This window comes from Notolabrus celidotus, chromosome 6 (genome assembly GCF_009762535.1).
Source record: "Notolabrus celidotus isolate fNotCel1 chromosome 6, fNotCel1.pri, whole genome shotgun sequence".
NCBI lineage: Eukaryota > Metazoa > Chordata > Actinopteri > Labriformes > Labridae > Notolabrus > Notolabrus celidotus.
In genome coordinates, this window is record NC_048277.1 from 12,516,644 (window position 1) to 12,533,609 (window position 16,966).

At 42.1% G+C, this 16,966-nt stretch overlaps 1 protein-coding gene across 2 annotated transcripts in view; it reads left to right on the forward strand.

Annotated features, from left to right (window-relative positions):
• The window catches only part of zfpm1 (zinc finger protein, FOG family member 1), a 123,157-nt gene continuing 106,191 nt past the window's right edge, over positions 1-16,966 (forward strand). For both annotated transcript variants that reach the window (XM_034685845.1, XM_034685846.1), the window contains exon 1: positions 1-569. In XM_034685845.1, the coding sequence (XP_034541736.1) occupies positions 389-569 (181 nt within the window). In that variant the 5' untranslated portion in view covers positions 1-388. The remainder of the gene's footprint in view (positions 570-16,966) is intronic.

Consider the following 16,966-nt stretch of genomic DNA (forward strand, 5'->3'; position numbering starts at 1 on the left):
TTGAGTGTAGCTCTGGAGCTCCATTGAAAGTAGCTCCCTGATCCAGAGACAGCGCAGGCGGACAAGGGGGCGGACCGGCGAGAGGAAACTTGACAGAAAACAATAGCAGTCACTTCCGCTGACCTCCATTGAACTGATATCATTATCAGAGCTAATATTACTCAAGACAGACGACTGTGCCCGCTGACTAACGCGGTGACGGCTGAACCGGAGGCGCGCCCAGGGAAGGAATAACGATAGCAGGAGAAACGGGGAGAAAGGTGAGGTGAAGAAGGCACGTTTGGGAAGAAGCGGAGGAGGAGGAGGGCAGTGACAAGTACCCGGACTCAGCCACAGGTAGCCCCTGCGTTAGCTGTCGTGGCAGAAGATATCAAAGTGCAGACGGGTCATGCGGATTTCTCCGGTCTGTGGTCGGAGCGCCGCGGACGCAGCAGTAAACGGTGTTCGAAGAGAGAAGAGGCAGAAAACAGAAGAACCAAGCGTCTTTCAGTCCGTTCAAGCGGGCTCCTGGTCCCGGGGAAGAGCCACCATGTCCCGGAGGAAGCAGAGCAAACCCCGGCAGATAAAGCGTAAGCATGCACAAGTCAATTAATGTTGTTTCATGCTGTGGAAAGTGTGTGGAGAGCCATGCGCGCTCTGAGGAGCACGTTTTGTGCGTCGCTTCTGCCGAACTGTTCGTTCACCATAGGCTACAAAGTTAATAAGTAGTTTGAATCGTAAATGTAACGCCTGGTTGTCTCGTCAGTAGTTTTATGGCTTTATTTTATGAGTAAATATTGCTTCAGACACAAACACACAGAAGACTTAACTAAATTATCTCCAGTTGCAGCTTTTTCCCACAGTAACAGACTGATATAGACTTTACACCTTTCCTTCTCAAAATAAAGCGCCACTTTGGCAGCCTCACTATCTCGACTGCGCTGGATATCAAAAAGTTTCCATTTATTACCCTGTAAAGAATGCTTTGTCCATCGGCAGCTGAAAGTGTAGCCGTGGCTTCCTGTTTAATTCTGTTGTGGAAACGTCAGTGTTCTCTGAAAAAGCCGATGTGAACAGAGATAAGGCAGCGATCCGATGTGAGCCCTGATAAAGATTAAAATTGGATCTTTTTTATTTGTTTTCTGTCTGAGGCCGCCGTTGCATTTTCCCTCTGGCTTTTCACTTCTCTTTCCCAGAGATGGGGCTTCAGATAGGCCGCCTGGCTGATCTCTTCGGCTGATAGCTGCTTACAATTGGATCTTTTTTTTTTCATCTATCCTTTTAACTCAATAATGCATCTTAGGGCCGCTTGAAAGGCCCTTTCTTGGTCAGGCGCTCGTCTCGTCTCCGTGCTTCACGAGTTCTTCCTGTTTATAAAACGTGTAAAGGTTTATCACTGAGGACTGATGTTCATATTTGATAGAAAAGACATTAATGATGGTGTCATTAACTTCAGTGTGCTCTGAGAGGCCTGAATTTAATGCAACTACTGAGGATCAAACATGAAGGAAAGAGTGTGATGTGCAGTTTGGGAGCTACAGCAGGATGGAAAGCATGACATCAGCAGCACAGTTTGTTTAGTAAGTTATCACATTAAGCAAATAATAATATCTCTCCATCACTGATTGTGTCACTGTGTTCCCAGAAACCTTCTGTCTAAAAGAACCATTTGTAAGTCAAGGCTGTCTTATAAATACAGCTTTATGGAATATAAATGACTCGTTAGAAAGGGAGTTTTTAAAGTGAGGCGAATTTATTAGAATGCTCATGGAACTGATCAGCTCCTTTGGTCATAGTCTCATGCACAAATTGGTATGGTTTTCATATTAAAAACACAGTAATAGACTTTGCTTTTAATAATGTATTACCGTATTAACAATATGAAACTCATTCAAATGTATTTTGTTAACTAAAACATGATTGTTAATTTTCTTTCTTCTTAGAATTTGTATTATTGTTGCCCATCTAAAGATACTTTCAATGAAGAAGATACACCACTCTGTAACCAAATGAGTCTTGGTCTGTGGTTGTGTTTTTCAGCAGGTTGATGGGTCTTGCTCTGTATAATATCTGGATGATTGAGTCACTTCAGTATCACAAAGAGTAGAGGGAGTTAGTTGTTGGACAGACAAGTTTCACACAGGGATGTTAGAGCTGTGAAGCTAATGTCCATGTTAGCTAAAGCAGTTTAATAAATTCAAAGTTGTCAACAGTATCATGATTTGATGTCATGATGTTGACAAAGATGGTCACACCTGACTTACATTGTACCCTGAGGTAACACAGACACTTTGTGTTATGAATGTGACTGCCAGACGATTAATTCTTTAATTGCAATTTATCACTGAATTTCATTTGTAAAGTAAGGAGTAGTTCTGATGTATTTATACACAGCCAATACAATAGTCCCTGAGTTTCCATGGTTGGTAGTGCTTCCATGGCAGTGGTGTTTGTTTCCGCCTACTTAGAGGTTAAATTAACATTGAATCTAACATTTTTCGGTCACGGTCAAGTCCAAACATCACATTTTCTCTTTGGCATTCTTAACAGGTCCTTAAAAGGTCCTCTACCCCATAACTTTTCTGTTGACATTTTCTTCTCACTTACCCAGTCCCATAAGACTCTCACAGCTCACACTGTGTCGCAGTTCGTGGTTGCTTTTTGTCTGTTTCTTCAATTTTGTCGATGTCTCTTTCAATTTTGGCTCCTGCGCCTTTTTTTCCCATTTCTCCTCTTTCTTTTTCTGCTGTTGACTCATCATATTAACCACCATTTAAATGTTTTGCACTCTCCAGATTAATTGAGAGTAATATTAAACATTTTTTACATGTTGTCAAACAAATTTACATTTCTGTTGGATTGTCAGTGGGAAGTGGTGAAATAATTAGCTGTAACTTTTGTGTGTGAATGTGTGAATTATAAGTTAAGGGTTCTGACCAATCAGAGTCGAGTATTTATACAGCCAGGTGTTTTGCAGGGAAGCTGGATATTATTTGCAGTTAACTGCATTTTTAACCCTGTGTTTAAAAATTGCTCTTCAGAACAGCTTTTAAATCCATATTAACATTTAAACATATTTCTTACCAGTGTCTTGATTTGAGAATGAAATTAATTCAGTGAGATTCCACAATGTTGACAGGCCTGCACTCAGCTGCCAGCCTGCCACCCATTTAGCAAGTGCTGTAGTTAACTTCTTCAGTTTAGTTTCATCCACACATCTGTGATTAGTTGACACTAAAATAATGCTCTGCTGGCCTCACTGACATCCGTCTGATTAAGTGCACCTGTATGTTTAGCTTGCAGCTGGTACTTCTAATACTTCAGTTATATTCTAAATAGTTTGACACAAAGTACATGCTACTTTGGACTTGTCAGCTGAGCCATTTGGGTGAAAAAATATTAAAGCGAAATATGCGATTCAAAAGCAAGTTGCCTTTTTATATCCCATCACAGTGGCAGCAGGAAGATGCTGCGGATGCTGCAGACAGTGCTGGGCGTACACCAAACCTATGTGTCTGACTCCTATGCTGGATAAACTGCAAGATAAAACTATTTCTGAAGGCCTTAATCATGTTTTATGTGGTGTATGTTCTGTAAGAAAAAACTTTGAAAAATATATATGTCTGAATATATGATAAGCCAACACCAGAAGCCCCATGGATGTGTCAGGCCCTTATGAAAGTTATTTTGCATTTACACTCAGGTTGAAAATATTCCCATGTTGTTTGTTTAATATTTTAGGCTCATGTGTCTGTGAACCATGTTAAAAGGGTCTTACATTTTCTTAACAAATAGACTCCAATTACCAAGTATTTCATCATTAGCAGGCTAACCTGAGCTAACAGACAGAATGCCATTGGCAGCTGTCAGCAGATAAGGATTGGGGTTTTATTCACTCTGAGAGGATAGCACTGAATTCACTGATGCCATCTATTGTGATCAAGCAGATCAGTTTGATGTTATCAAGGACTTCCCTATTGAAAGTAGTCCATACAGTCTGCCACTTCCTGTTTTTTTTCCCTATTTCCAGAGAGAGGCCTATCAGCTGTGAACTCCCAGCAGTCACCTACATTAGAGCCAGCAGCAAGGCCTGGAGATGTATTCCAGACCAGAGGCTGATAAACCCAGACTAGACTTGGCGTGTATAAGAGAGAGCGTGTGTGTGTACATGTGTGTCTCAGGGGTGTCATGGCCGTCTTTATCAGTGCCTCTGGTCCACTATGCTTCCCTGTGCACCAGGCCCCGGCTGCGGTCGAGGCCAGCCAGCCTCTCAGCCCCGTGACTCTCTTGTGATTTGGCAGACATTTTGATAGGAACCAGTGAGTTGGTGATAAGGACTTTGTTCGGCTGGGGGGTGTAGGGGTTCGGCAGAGGTGGGGGCTGGTGACTCTACCAGTACCAGTAAAATGACTACTAATGCAATGTGTGTCCGCCATGATGTATTAAGTATGCTGCTCGATGATACCGATGTGACAGATTCCAGACAGGTCACAGGGTTGTTAGGTAGAAATACACCTTTAACTTTCTGTCTGGAAACCATACCATGTACTGGTGTAGCTGGATTGTGTGCATACACTTATGGTGTAAAAGCTGAATGACGGTTGTTTTGGTATTGTTATCAGTTACTCTTTCCTGATTGCTCTCTGCTTTTGGAGCTGTTAAAAAAAGTCTGTTTGATGTTTGAATTCAACTTAACCGTTGCAGTTTGACAGTTAAGACTTCAAATTATGGGAAAAAGGGAAATGTTTACAAGGGAGCAGGGAAAGTTTTTGTAGATGGCTGGATGGATGCTTGCACATGCCAGAATTATTTTCTATTCGACACTTTGGGTGGAAAATTGATATTTTGGGTAAAGCTTTCCACAGAAATTGTAATTGCAAACTTACACATGTTTTTGTTTGGGTGGGAGTGAACTTAAGTATCAGTTTGAAAAAATTCAAACATGCCCTGACTCCACGTCAAATAAAACAAACAGCTAAATTCATATCTCCTAATGAGACCCGGCACATTCACTGACATTCACAGCAGACCTGAAAAGCAGCTTTAACAGTGCAGTAAATCATTACCAAGTCACCTGTTGCTGTCATTAAAGATGGGAAGCAGAGGCACTGTGAATGAAAGAAAACTAACTTTTAATTATGATTTGACTTCATGGGTTAACCTTGAATACACTAACTACATGTTCTTATAAGCTTGAACTTGATCTTGAGGAGCAAGCGTCTGCCCTGTGACAAAGTGAGGGCTGCAGGTGCTTCCTGCTACTTGGGAGAAACTTTTGCCCCCAGTGTGTTGTGGAGATAGATAAATGATAGAGGCTCAGTGCAGTATTTATCAAAATGTGTTTGAAGCACAGAGAATCCAACATTTTCAAACACTGTAGGTTGATTTGGATGTCCATTTAAAGGTTTTGACGTTGTGGTGTCATTCTTTTATCAGAAGATCGTGATTTGCCAATTTATAATTCACGCAAAACTCCCATGTAGCAGCAAGTTTTGGCAACAGTCCCAACTCTTATATCTTGCTGACACTTTAATACAGTTGCACATGATGCAGCTCTTCAATAGAGCAGCATTGCCTCCTGACTCCCTGACCTGAAGTAACTTTAGTCCAAAAATACAGGAAAGCAACAATTGACTGCAACAACAACAAGAAGAACATCGCCCCCCTTGCTCACAACAGAGCGCTACATTAAGACAACACAGTTTGGATATCTTTTTCAACCCCCCCCCCCCCCCCTTCCCCAACAACAATGGATTAAGTCCAGGGCTTTCTGGAGCCCCATGGTTGAGGAGGAGAAGCGGGTGTTTGTGCTGCAGATAGATATTTGTCTGTGTCTCTTTGTGCGTCATCCTCCCCAACGGTTGGTGATCTCTCAGCCTGATAAGGTTCCTCTCCTTGATGGAGCGATAACAGGCAGGCAGGCAGGCAGGCGGGCAGCCCACTGAGGCTGGATCCCTGGGCTTATATTTTGGCGGTTGAGATGGGAGACGCGATAAAACTTGGCGGCGATCACTGCCGCTGATATCTCAGAAAGCAACAGAGAGAAAGAGAGATGGAAGGAGAGATGGAGGATGGAGGGCACATTGTAATTACATCTGGCTGTTGCATGCCATTTTCCCAGCGTTGTCACGTTGTTGTCAGTGGTTTTGTTTGCGATTGGCTGGGGGTGGGATCTCTAGATAATTAAAAGAAAAGCAGAGGGAGAGCAGGGAAAAACATGTGGTGATAAGAGGGAGGAGTGGAGGTGAATGGTGGGAAACGAGAGTGAAAAAGTGTGTGCAATACGTGGCTTTTAGATGAATGTGTTGTGTTGTGTTTTAATGGAGGCCCAGCCTGCTCTGCTGCTCCCCCACCCCTCTGTGAAAGATGTTTGGGGCTGATAAGGAGGCCTGCTGATGGTAGATAGATAACACCCTGCAGATTCACACAGCTGATTGTGTGTGTGTGTGTATGTGTGTGTGTGTGTGTGTGTGTGTGTGTGTGTGAGTGTGAGTGTGTGAATGTGTGTGTGTGTGTGTGACTTACTGAGTGTGAGTGTGTGTGACTGTGAGTGTGTGTGACAGAAAGCTTGCTTCCTATGACATCAGTGCTAGAGCTCAGAGGTCAGCATGAATAATGCGCTGCCTCCCACGGCTTAAAGAAAACCAGGACGCCTGCAGAAGTCAGACAAGGAAAACACTGTTCCGACCTCTATGATCTCCTTTTCTTCTTCTACTTTTATTTCTATAATTTGTCCTTAAAACAGTCATTAAGCGTCTGTAAAATCTCACAGAGGAGGTGTTTTTAGATTTGTAAAATGACTCCAGTCAGGTTACAGTTGAGTGTGTCGCAGCTGTGTGAAAGGAATGTGTTGTTCTTTTATCAGTAGTCCGACAAGGCTCGGTCACGTGAGTGTTATATGGACGCACAATTGAGAGATTAATTCATTCTTTGTGAGCCAAAGTGAAAATAAAACACACAAGAACGTCTAAATTCCATGCACACACACACACCCAGAAGACTGAGCAGAGCCTTGGTGGCTTTCCCCTATATGTGTGTGTGTTTTTTTTTCTTCTTCTTTGTTCTGCTTTTAGCTTGATGTGACTTTCGATAAGCCGCGGGGCCTGATCTCCGGTGCAGATAGAGATCGCCAAGTGTGATTGGAGTTGTTATCAGGCTGGAGCAGGCAGGAGCTGAGGCTCCACTGCAATAACAACAGGCCCGGGCGGGAGCAGCCGGGGTCCGGACCCTGGCAATCAGTTCCAGCCCTAATGGGATTAATGTTGTTGTATAATTAGATGATAGGTGTGAATGCATTTCTTTTCTCCCTCGATCTCTTCTCACTCATTCACGCAATCCCCTCCTCCTCCTCCTTCTTCCTCCTCTCTGCTCTCTCTCTCCTCCCTAACAAGCGTTGTCATTGATTAATTTAATTAAAATTAATAGCACGTATTACTCATTCCAGATTCCGTGTAAGATAGGGGAGACATGTTGGAAAATTTTGGTGTTCATCGATGATTATCTTCAGGGTGTTTTTTTTTTTTCCTTTTTTATATATTCCTCTGTAAAACTGAAGAGTGCACAGTTTGCGGGGAGGAGAGGAAGAGAGAAAAAGTAACAGCATCAGCATGATGACTGGCTCTCAGTTGATTTCCTGACAGATATCAAACTAGCTGAGATTGTGACTGATTGGGTATCAAACGTCAACGTTTCTCAAAGCTTGGTGTGAGAGCTGCATGTAGCTCTGTGAGTCAAAAGTGCACATTAATACAGACTCGGAATAAAAGTATGAAAACTTCTGATGAGTTCATCTGGAAATTCAGAATTATTTCTATTTCAAGGATTTAGGTTAATAGTTTTCAAATGCATCAAACTTAAACATGACTTCATTGTTAATTAATCACAATCCTTAAATTAACTCTTCTATTCCTTCTTGCTGATCTCAAGTGATGTGTCCCATCAGTGATTCAGTTTTTCAGGTATAATATCACTGGTGCCAAATACTTCTATTTTAATATTGACATTTTAAAACACTCTAAACAAATGTAACAGATTTGTAACTTTTCAAATAAACTGGATATCATATGATATGCTCTTGTATGTGTGGTATAGTATTGCATTGCATCTCATCACATTGTATCACGTCATATGATATGGCTTCACATTGCGTCTTATAGTATTGTATGGGGTTATCCTATTGTAACATATCAAATGGATATTGTATCGTATTATATTGAATTGCATCGTATTATAATATTACATCGCATCACATCTTATCATACTGTAATATTGCATTGCATCCCATTTTATCGTATTGTAATATTGCATCGCATCCCATTGTACTATCACATCCTATCACATTGACTCGCATTGCTTTGCATCACATCCATTGTAAAATCGCATCGCTTTGCATTGCATCGATTCACATCACATCTTATCATATTGTAATATTACATTGCTACGCATTGCATTGCATCTCATCGTATTGTAAAATTGCATGGCATGTTATTTTAATATTGCATTGCATCGTATCATATTCTAATAATGCATTGCATCTTATTCTATTGTCATAATGCACCGTATTGTATCTTGAGTTTCCCTACGACTCCCAACCCTTTTTTAGTTTATCAACACAAAACTGTTGTGACCAAAACACTTTTCTCTATAGATTAAATACAAATGGCATTATTCATAGTTTTTAGGATACGCAACTGATCATTATTTGAGTGGTTGGACCAGGTGAAATACTAAACCACTAATTATAAGGTGAAACTAAACAAGTTGCTAATGATGTGAAAAAAGTATGTGCAAAGATGATTTTTTTTTTATCTGTCTTTACATGTAAAGTTAGCAGCAGCAGATATTAATCACCTGCAGCTGCAATGCATCACCTTATAAGATTAGGAAAACTGAGCACAAGCATAGAATAATTATCTGCTGGGCTTCAGGCATGCAAGACAAAATGCTGCTAACATTAGCTGTGCTGTTTCTGTAACAATTGCAAATGAATGAGAACCTTTCAAAAGACCAACATCTGTGACTTTAAGAGGTGAAAAAAGTGTTGCTGTAAATATTTCTGATATAAAAGGTGTAAACAAGCTGGCTACTTCCTTCTATTGTTCAGTCAACTCTTGGTATGTATAGATAGTATGTATAGAAAAAAAAGTCCGAAGTTTATCACCTCTGTTGACACTTTTATTTATGGACCTTGCCGGTTGCTTGTTTTATTGTCCTGATAGAAAGTTTTTAGTGAGCTGTCAAAGCATCCTGACTGTTTCTCTGTATGACCCCATCAGATCTTTGAAAAAGAAGAAGCTGAAAATCCATTCCTCATTATGTTTGATAATTTATCGCTCATGTGGCCTATCAATTTTTCAACATCTTCCCCTAATGTCAAGCAATCTGACATGTTGGAAAATCAGCTCATGATGGCAGATTCTGTCAGCGGGCTTGATCACGATCTGTACTGTTTTGTTTTTTTTGGTCCTTGTTAAAGGTGGGAGCTTCTTTGCATTGCTGTGTGTGTGTTTGCATTGTGCCATTGGCTGAGAGTGTGTGTGCTTGCCTGGTCAGTCAGACCAAAGGAGGAAGTTGGCAGGGTAACAGAGGAAACACCGTTTGTGTTGGGTGTGTGGATGAGTTATTACCCTTTCCTGCTATTTACCCAGGGGACGGCCGTGGGTGAATTATGGTTCCTGAACTCAGTGCTGTTGTAAACGGTTTCACACCTTGACCTCGGTGGTGAGGACTCCGTAGGTGAGGGAGGGGGAGAAAACATACCCCGGACCAACAGTAGCGTAATCTACGTCCAAACTGTTTGCTCTTGCAGTAATTACCACTCCGCCCGCTCTTCCCAGGGAGCTTTGTGAAGGCTTAGCTCACCGCTGACCATTACTGGCTGTTAGAGGCAGTGGATGTTAACTAGAGTAACCAAAGACTCTCCTGGAACTGAAAACTTGGGGGGGTAAAGGCTAAAGCGTGTGTGCGTGCGTGCGTGCGTGCGAGCGTGCATGCATGCGTGCGTGCGTGCGTGGTGTGCGTGTGTGCGTGTGTGTGTGTGTGTGTGTGTGTGTGTGAACGTCTGCTGGTTGTTGGTGTTTCCTCTGTTTTGTGGGGTAGCTGCTGGCCACTAGACTCTGATCTCTGGTCAGAATGACTCAGGACACTCCGAGGACAGTGTGTTTATGTGGATATATAATCTTGTGTGTGTGTCTGTGTGTGTTTGTGAGACAGCAGTGTATGACAAGGCCCCCCCAGCGGCAGTGATAAGACAGACCATTGCTCCTACTGTGCTGAGCGCTCTGTTCCGGGGTGTTAAGGCAACCTGGGCAAACAACACCGCCTGACCTGCTTTTACAGCCCCACACACACACACACGCACACACACACACTCACACACACTCATACACGCACGCACGCACGCACGCACGCACGCACGCACGCACGCACGCACGCACGCACACACACACACACACACACAGCTATTGACCTAACCAACATACACTAAATATACCTGTAGCTTTAAGCTGCCAACTTGAATTCCCAGCACACCAAACCAGACAAAAATCAAACAGGTCAAAGGTCAAGGGTCAGAGAAGCCCAACAACATTGCCATCCCTAGACACATCATCCTTTACATGGATATATTTATTTGCCCTGACCTTTGACCTTCTCTGTCCACCTGCTCCCTGTGCAGTTGGCCATCAAGTCAAAAATGTGATGATATGAAACATCAGTCAGTGCTTGGTGAGAAAAACTAGACCCTCTACGTTTTTGGACATGTGTAATTTTTTAAAATACACTTAAAATACACTTATTTAGTAATTTTGATTAAAATAAGGTGTTATTTGGATTTAAGGAGCCAAAAAGAAGCCATGAACAAAGGCAGAATTTGTCTGACTGTCACTGCAAAGAAATTACCTCTGTGGTTGTTTAGGGTGATGCGATGAAGTACGTGGTGCCTTTAAGCGCATATTTGTAACATTTGCCAACCAATTGACATAATTGATGCTGATTTTAATGATTTATTGATAAGGTTATGTATACTCTTTTTAGTTATATTGTCCCATTGAATTAAATGCAGGATTTTCCACCTGTAAAATAAACCATCTTTTCTAACACATATTGTGTAAGAGTAGTTTTGAGGCCTGGACACCTCTTACTTCCACATCAGTCACATCTGTATTTTACAGCAGCGTTTAATTGAGGCCATGACTTTGGGTGTTTCTTATGGACAGATGCATGATATAGGTAGCTAAGTGAACATTCCCGATTCAGAAACTATTTTCAATATGCCAGATTTGCCAGCTCTGCTTACTTATTCAGTTCAATCAAACATTACATGATAGGTGAAGTTACATTATGTTTATTATGGCCAAAGCAGCCTCCATTTTTACAGTTATCAAAAAATACTCCTCACTTTTATTTCATTTGACACTTATGAAATATAAAACACTTCCAGATTGAAGTTAAAAACAAGAGAAGTTTAGCTTTGAGGAACAAAGCATGAATATTATGGTTGTGGCACTTACTCATTATCTTCACAGTGGCTTAGGTTTGCAATGTTGAGGTTAACAGGACAGCTATATGTACATACATCCAGCTATAGAGCTTAAACTATCTGCATCTAGATCAGAATACAACAAGTGCCGCACTGTTTATAAGGAGCTGGTGGTGAAGTGTGCAAAGAGAGCTTGAATGAAAACTTAGTATGATGGAAGTTATTAACTCACGCAGACATCTGCATAGATTGAGTTCATCTTGAGTGCAGCATGTGCAGACTGAGCACATTTACAATGAAAGGAGTTTTTTTCACAGGCCAAATGTGAGTGAAGCAGAGGTGAGCAAGCACATCTTTAGCATATCATCCGGTTTTTATTTTGTGACTAAGGCTTGTGATCTGTCTTGGCAAAGTTTTTCAGACCAATAGGGAAATAATAAAATAATGTTACAACCACGTTTTGAAGTATGCCAAGTCAGCCGGCTTACCCTTATAAAGCCCACAATGTACAGAGCAATAAGCAGATGCATTTATTGACCAAGATTTTAATTAGTTAGATAAATTGTACTTCTTATCTTTGAATTACAACATTGCCATTTTCCTTCACACACAGGGCATTCTGCAAGAGGCATGCTGTTGCTAGGTTAGATGAGACCTATTTAAACAGTGTTAAAATTACAGAGCAACCATGCTGCCTTGATACACAGTGATGTCCAGGAGAAGGGGCAGAAGATGGAGAGGATGGGGGGACAGTGAAGGAACCCAGAGGAAGGTTAGAAGGAGGAAATGGGAAGCATAGGAGGCGGATAAGGGCGACTCGGCGTCTGAGACAATGCGAGCAGAAAGAGGAGATGCTGAAGGAGCCTCCTGGGAGCCGCCTTAACAGAGGAGGTCTAGACCAGCGGCTCCTCTCCGCTGTCTATCTGCTCTCCTCTCTCACACACACACACACACCACACACACAACACACACACACACACACACACACACACCACACACACACACACACACCACACACACACACACACAGTCACACTCACATGCAAACACACACACCGATCAAGGCTCTTAGGGATAAGGATTCCCAATGAGGCCCACCAAAATGGTATCCTTTGGTGGCTGATCTTTCTTGGACTTCCTGATCTGCTCATTAACCTCTCGACTCCTGTGTGTAAATGCAACTCTCTCCCAGCTGTCTGTTCCAGACCTCTGGAAGCTGAGTTGTTGTTGTTGCAGTTCCCTCCGGTGCCAACAGAGGAGGATAGAAGTCATAAATATCTTGTTTCCCATCTAAAAATGAAGTATTTGATTACATTGAGGAATGTCAGGCTGACCGTCGATGCACAATGTACTCCCTCTTTCTTCTCCCAGCTCTCTCTCTCATCTTTCTCTCTCTCTCTGTCTCTCTCTCTATCTTCTCTATCTCTGTCTCTCTCTCTCTCTTTTTCTCTCCATCCCTCTACCTCTCTCTCTCTCCTCCTGCCTCCTGGTATCTCTCTCCATGTCTTAGTGTGTACACTATGAGTCATGTGAGCCACTAGTGTTGCAGTGATCCGGGCCTTTGGGTTGCTTTGTGCTTGTGTAAACCGTGGTGCCCCGGCTCCCCGACCGATAGTGAACTGCCAATCAACCAGCTGGGTGTATGTGTGTGAATGTCTTTAGTTAAATGGGAGGCGTGTGTCTGGCCCTTACAGTATGCTCATGCTGTATGGTTTGATCTAAAGATGAAAACCTGACATAAGGAACATTTAATACTGTAAAATCAGATTTCGAAAACACCTCTCCTTTCTGCTGGATTCACAGTAAACACACAACGTGAAAGCTCTTAGGGGTGAAGAAGAATATCTTAGCGTCTTTATCATAGACAAATCGGCGTGCAATTTGTGTGTCACCATCTTGTGTAGTGGCCTTTACTGCGGTGCATTACTCAGTGCCTGCTGCTACCTGCAGACAGCGATAGCTGGATTAAAATGTTAGGACAGCTGCTGATGGAAGGTTCCTTTATCAGATGATCTTAGCATTATTTAGAGTTATCATATTTGACTAGCCTGATTACATGTGGAGAAATAGAGAGAACTGACCGTATATGCCACATGTTTGGTGAGGAAGTGCCTGTGTAATGCAACTTTATTTTGCAGCGCTAGTGGCATTTAATCATCACAGACGAGCTGCAAAAGCAATTTTTTTAATAAAATAATAAATATATGAGACAAATGTGCTTATTAATTAATATTTATTATTTATAAAAACAAATATAATTAAATAAGCACACATTTTCTTTCATTGTGTATTTATTTGTTCTTGATAGTAAAGTAGGTTGTGATCCAGGGGTCTGATGTAGACTTTCCGTTATTAAGACATAAAGTATGTGTATGTTGGCAAATTTCTAGTGTTTTAAAACAAAATTAATCCGGCAAGTCTGAAGGTAATGAAAACAAAAAAAATTGAGCACAGTCAATGACACATGGTTAGACATGGGTGAAGCGGCTAAGATTGAAAGGTGCCGCAGAGACTAAGTGGGCTCGTGTTTGTGATGTGTCTGGCCATAAATCACAATCAAAGTCCAAGAACGTTTTCTATTTATTAACAAAACACAAAAATAATTCAATACTAAAAAAGATCTCCTGCCACCCAACTGAACAGGTAGATAAAAAGTAAACCACACCCATGAACCCAAAACTGGAAATGAAGTAAACGAAAAAAAAAAGGAAATAATCATGATTAACAAATAAGACATGAAAATCAACATTATGGCCCCTACAATGGGAGCATAGTGTCTGCAAGTAAGTTATGGCATACTGGTTTGTTGAGTGTGGCTAACACTAGCAGAGCCAGCACCACTAGCCTTCGGTCCTCCCTGCAAGTTAACGTCCACATGTCGGTGCTGGTTACGCACTGTAGGCTGTGTTGTGTTAAACTTGTTGTTCCCTGTTCTGCTGTCGACACTCTGAAGTGTTTCTGGTTGTGTGCCTGTTCAGAATCATTTGAGGTGTGGATTTTATCTCAGCTTAAATTGAGTTGTTTCATTACTACATGTGTGCATACTAACCTACTAAAGGTAGTGTAATTGAAAAATGCCATTTTGGGGGAATTCTGTGAAATATTTTACAATCCCAGTAAAGGGGATCTGTGATCTTGCATGATACCCAGAAAGGTCAGAGCTAGTCATGAGAAGTGCTCAGCCTGTGAAAGCACTCGTACAATGGAGTTCTGAGAAAAAAGTAACCTTAGCTAATGCTTAAAGACCATTACCAAAAATCTAATAGAAGCATGCTGTTTTTGTTGTATTGTGGGAAATGCAGGATATAGATTTATTTAAGCTGTAGCCCATGAGGCGGTGTAAAAATGTGGATATCTCTGTTGCAGCTGCTTAACATGTGATCATTTCAGCCTTATAGACTCATGCCAGGAGTAGTCTTTACACATTTAATATCACATTATGTGTTTTTTAGAAGCTTGGTTAATCCATCAGGGGTCAAATCTGGTTGAAAGCATGGCCATATTAGAAATTATTTTACAGTTAGAGACGCCTTTTCAAAAATAAATCAACATTCAGCTTAATTTCCTTCACAGCGTTGGGAGAAAACAGTTTGTGTTGTACTCTGGCACGTTGTTAATCTTCTCTCTCGATAGAGTCTCAGATAAAACCTTGAGTGATCTGTATAACTAACTTTGTGTAATCTCTCAGATTAATGAAGCCCAGTTGTAACATCGTTATTATGGCGTTGTTGACTATTACAACTCAACAGTCTGCAGAGACAGGAAGTCAGGCCAATAAACACTTCTGCATGTAGACGCAGCGACAGAGCGCAACACAATGTCAGCTCGCGATGGCAGGTTAAATAACAGAATCCTGATACATTTTATATAGGTTCATATGTGTTTTGATTGCACCATAAACTCCGTCACTCTCACCCCTTCATCTCCATCAGTTCTTGTTTTTCCCCGTTTGAAATACCCCCTCTCTCTCTTCTTGACCCTGCACTGTTCTCCTTTTTTTACAATATCTACCCTCCCACCTCCACTTCTCTATCACCCCTTCTTTCATTCTATCTATCTCCCCCCTCCTCTCCCCCCCTCCTCTCCCCTCTCTGTCTCCAGCCAGACCCCTCGTCTTGGCGAACCAGGTCTTGGCGGTATGATAATGTGGAAAGTTGAACTGGCCCCATTACAGCGAGGCTGATGCTGGGGCCCGATAAGGCTTGTTGGATAATGGGTGCAGATAGCGCTGACACAGCGGTCCAATAGCCTAGCCTGCCTCCCCCCTTTCTCCCTCCTTCACCCCACAACCCCCCCCCCCCCCATTATCATCCTGCCCACGATGGCTCCCAGAACGCTATCTCCTCTCCATTTCCACTCCTGCGACGATAAGAATGGAAATACTGACTTCATAGCTGGACTGATAAAGTGTCTGCCTTTCTTGATAATACACAGATAAATTATGTTTTTTTTTCTTCCTCTCCCTCTTCTTCTTCTCCCCCTCTCCCACTCTATCTAGAAAAGGGTGGGGCACAGCAGAAAGAAGAAAACCCTCTCCTCTTTTCATTTCTCTTTTCTTTGTAAAGGTTTTTTTGCAGGGAGAAGGAGATGAAGTGCAGAGAGGAAGGAAGGAAGGAAGGAAGGGGGGATTGAGAGATTCTGTAGTGGTATTGAGATGTTGAGTTGTGTTATATTTGCAGATCCACCGGGCAGTATAGACGTTGTGAAACAGATCATTTCAGCATGGTCGCACCATTCTTAGTATAAAGCAACTTGTACTCCAGGCTTTTGGAGTCATTATAAAGGCAACAAGAGCGTCTGGTTGGGGGAGGGAGCACAGATGGATAGATAAGATGGAGGGGGTGGGGGGGCACACTGGCCCTTTTGCAACCCACTGAACTCCCACTGCAGCCACAGCCATTTCCAGGTTGACTTTTTATCACTGATCGCTTCAGGTTGATACCAGCAAAGATCCCTGATGGATATGCTCCCTGCATCCAAATCCTCTAACCCCCCGAAAACACACATGCACAAACACCCCCCTCACCAATCTCTATCTCCCTCCCTTCTCTTATCTTTAGCTCCACAGCTCTCTTTCTGTCCAACTGAACTTCTGTCCTTCCTTCTCTCACCTCCTCCTTTTTTTAAATTTCCATGACAACTTCCCCTCTGCTCGATCAGGGTGGTGATGATGTCATGTGTCTGTCAGTCGCTGGCCTTCCATTCTTTCAATTCATTTAGATGTGACTTTTGACATTCTACTAATTATACACACAATATTTCACAATATAAGGCGGTGCCTTACCTGCTGCACATTCTTGTCAGCTATCATTGGGTCGTCTTGACCTCACTCAAATTTTTTGAAAGACTTGTAGCTGACTTCTGATGCAATTTCAACTTAACAATTGTAACTTTACTCACTTTAATCAAGCTGGGATTTTCCCCAAACTACAAAAGACCAATCAAAGTTTGGATCCAATACATTACAACAACACATTGGGGTTTTGGATGGTTTCAAAGGACACATAC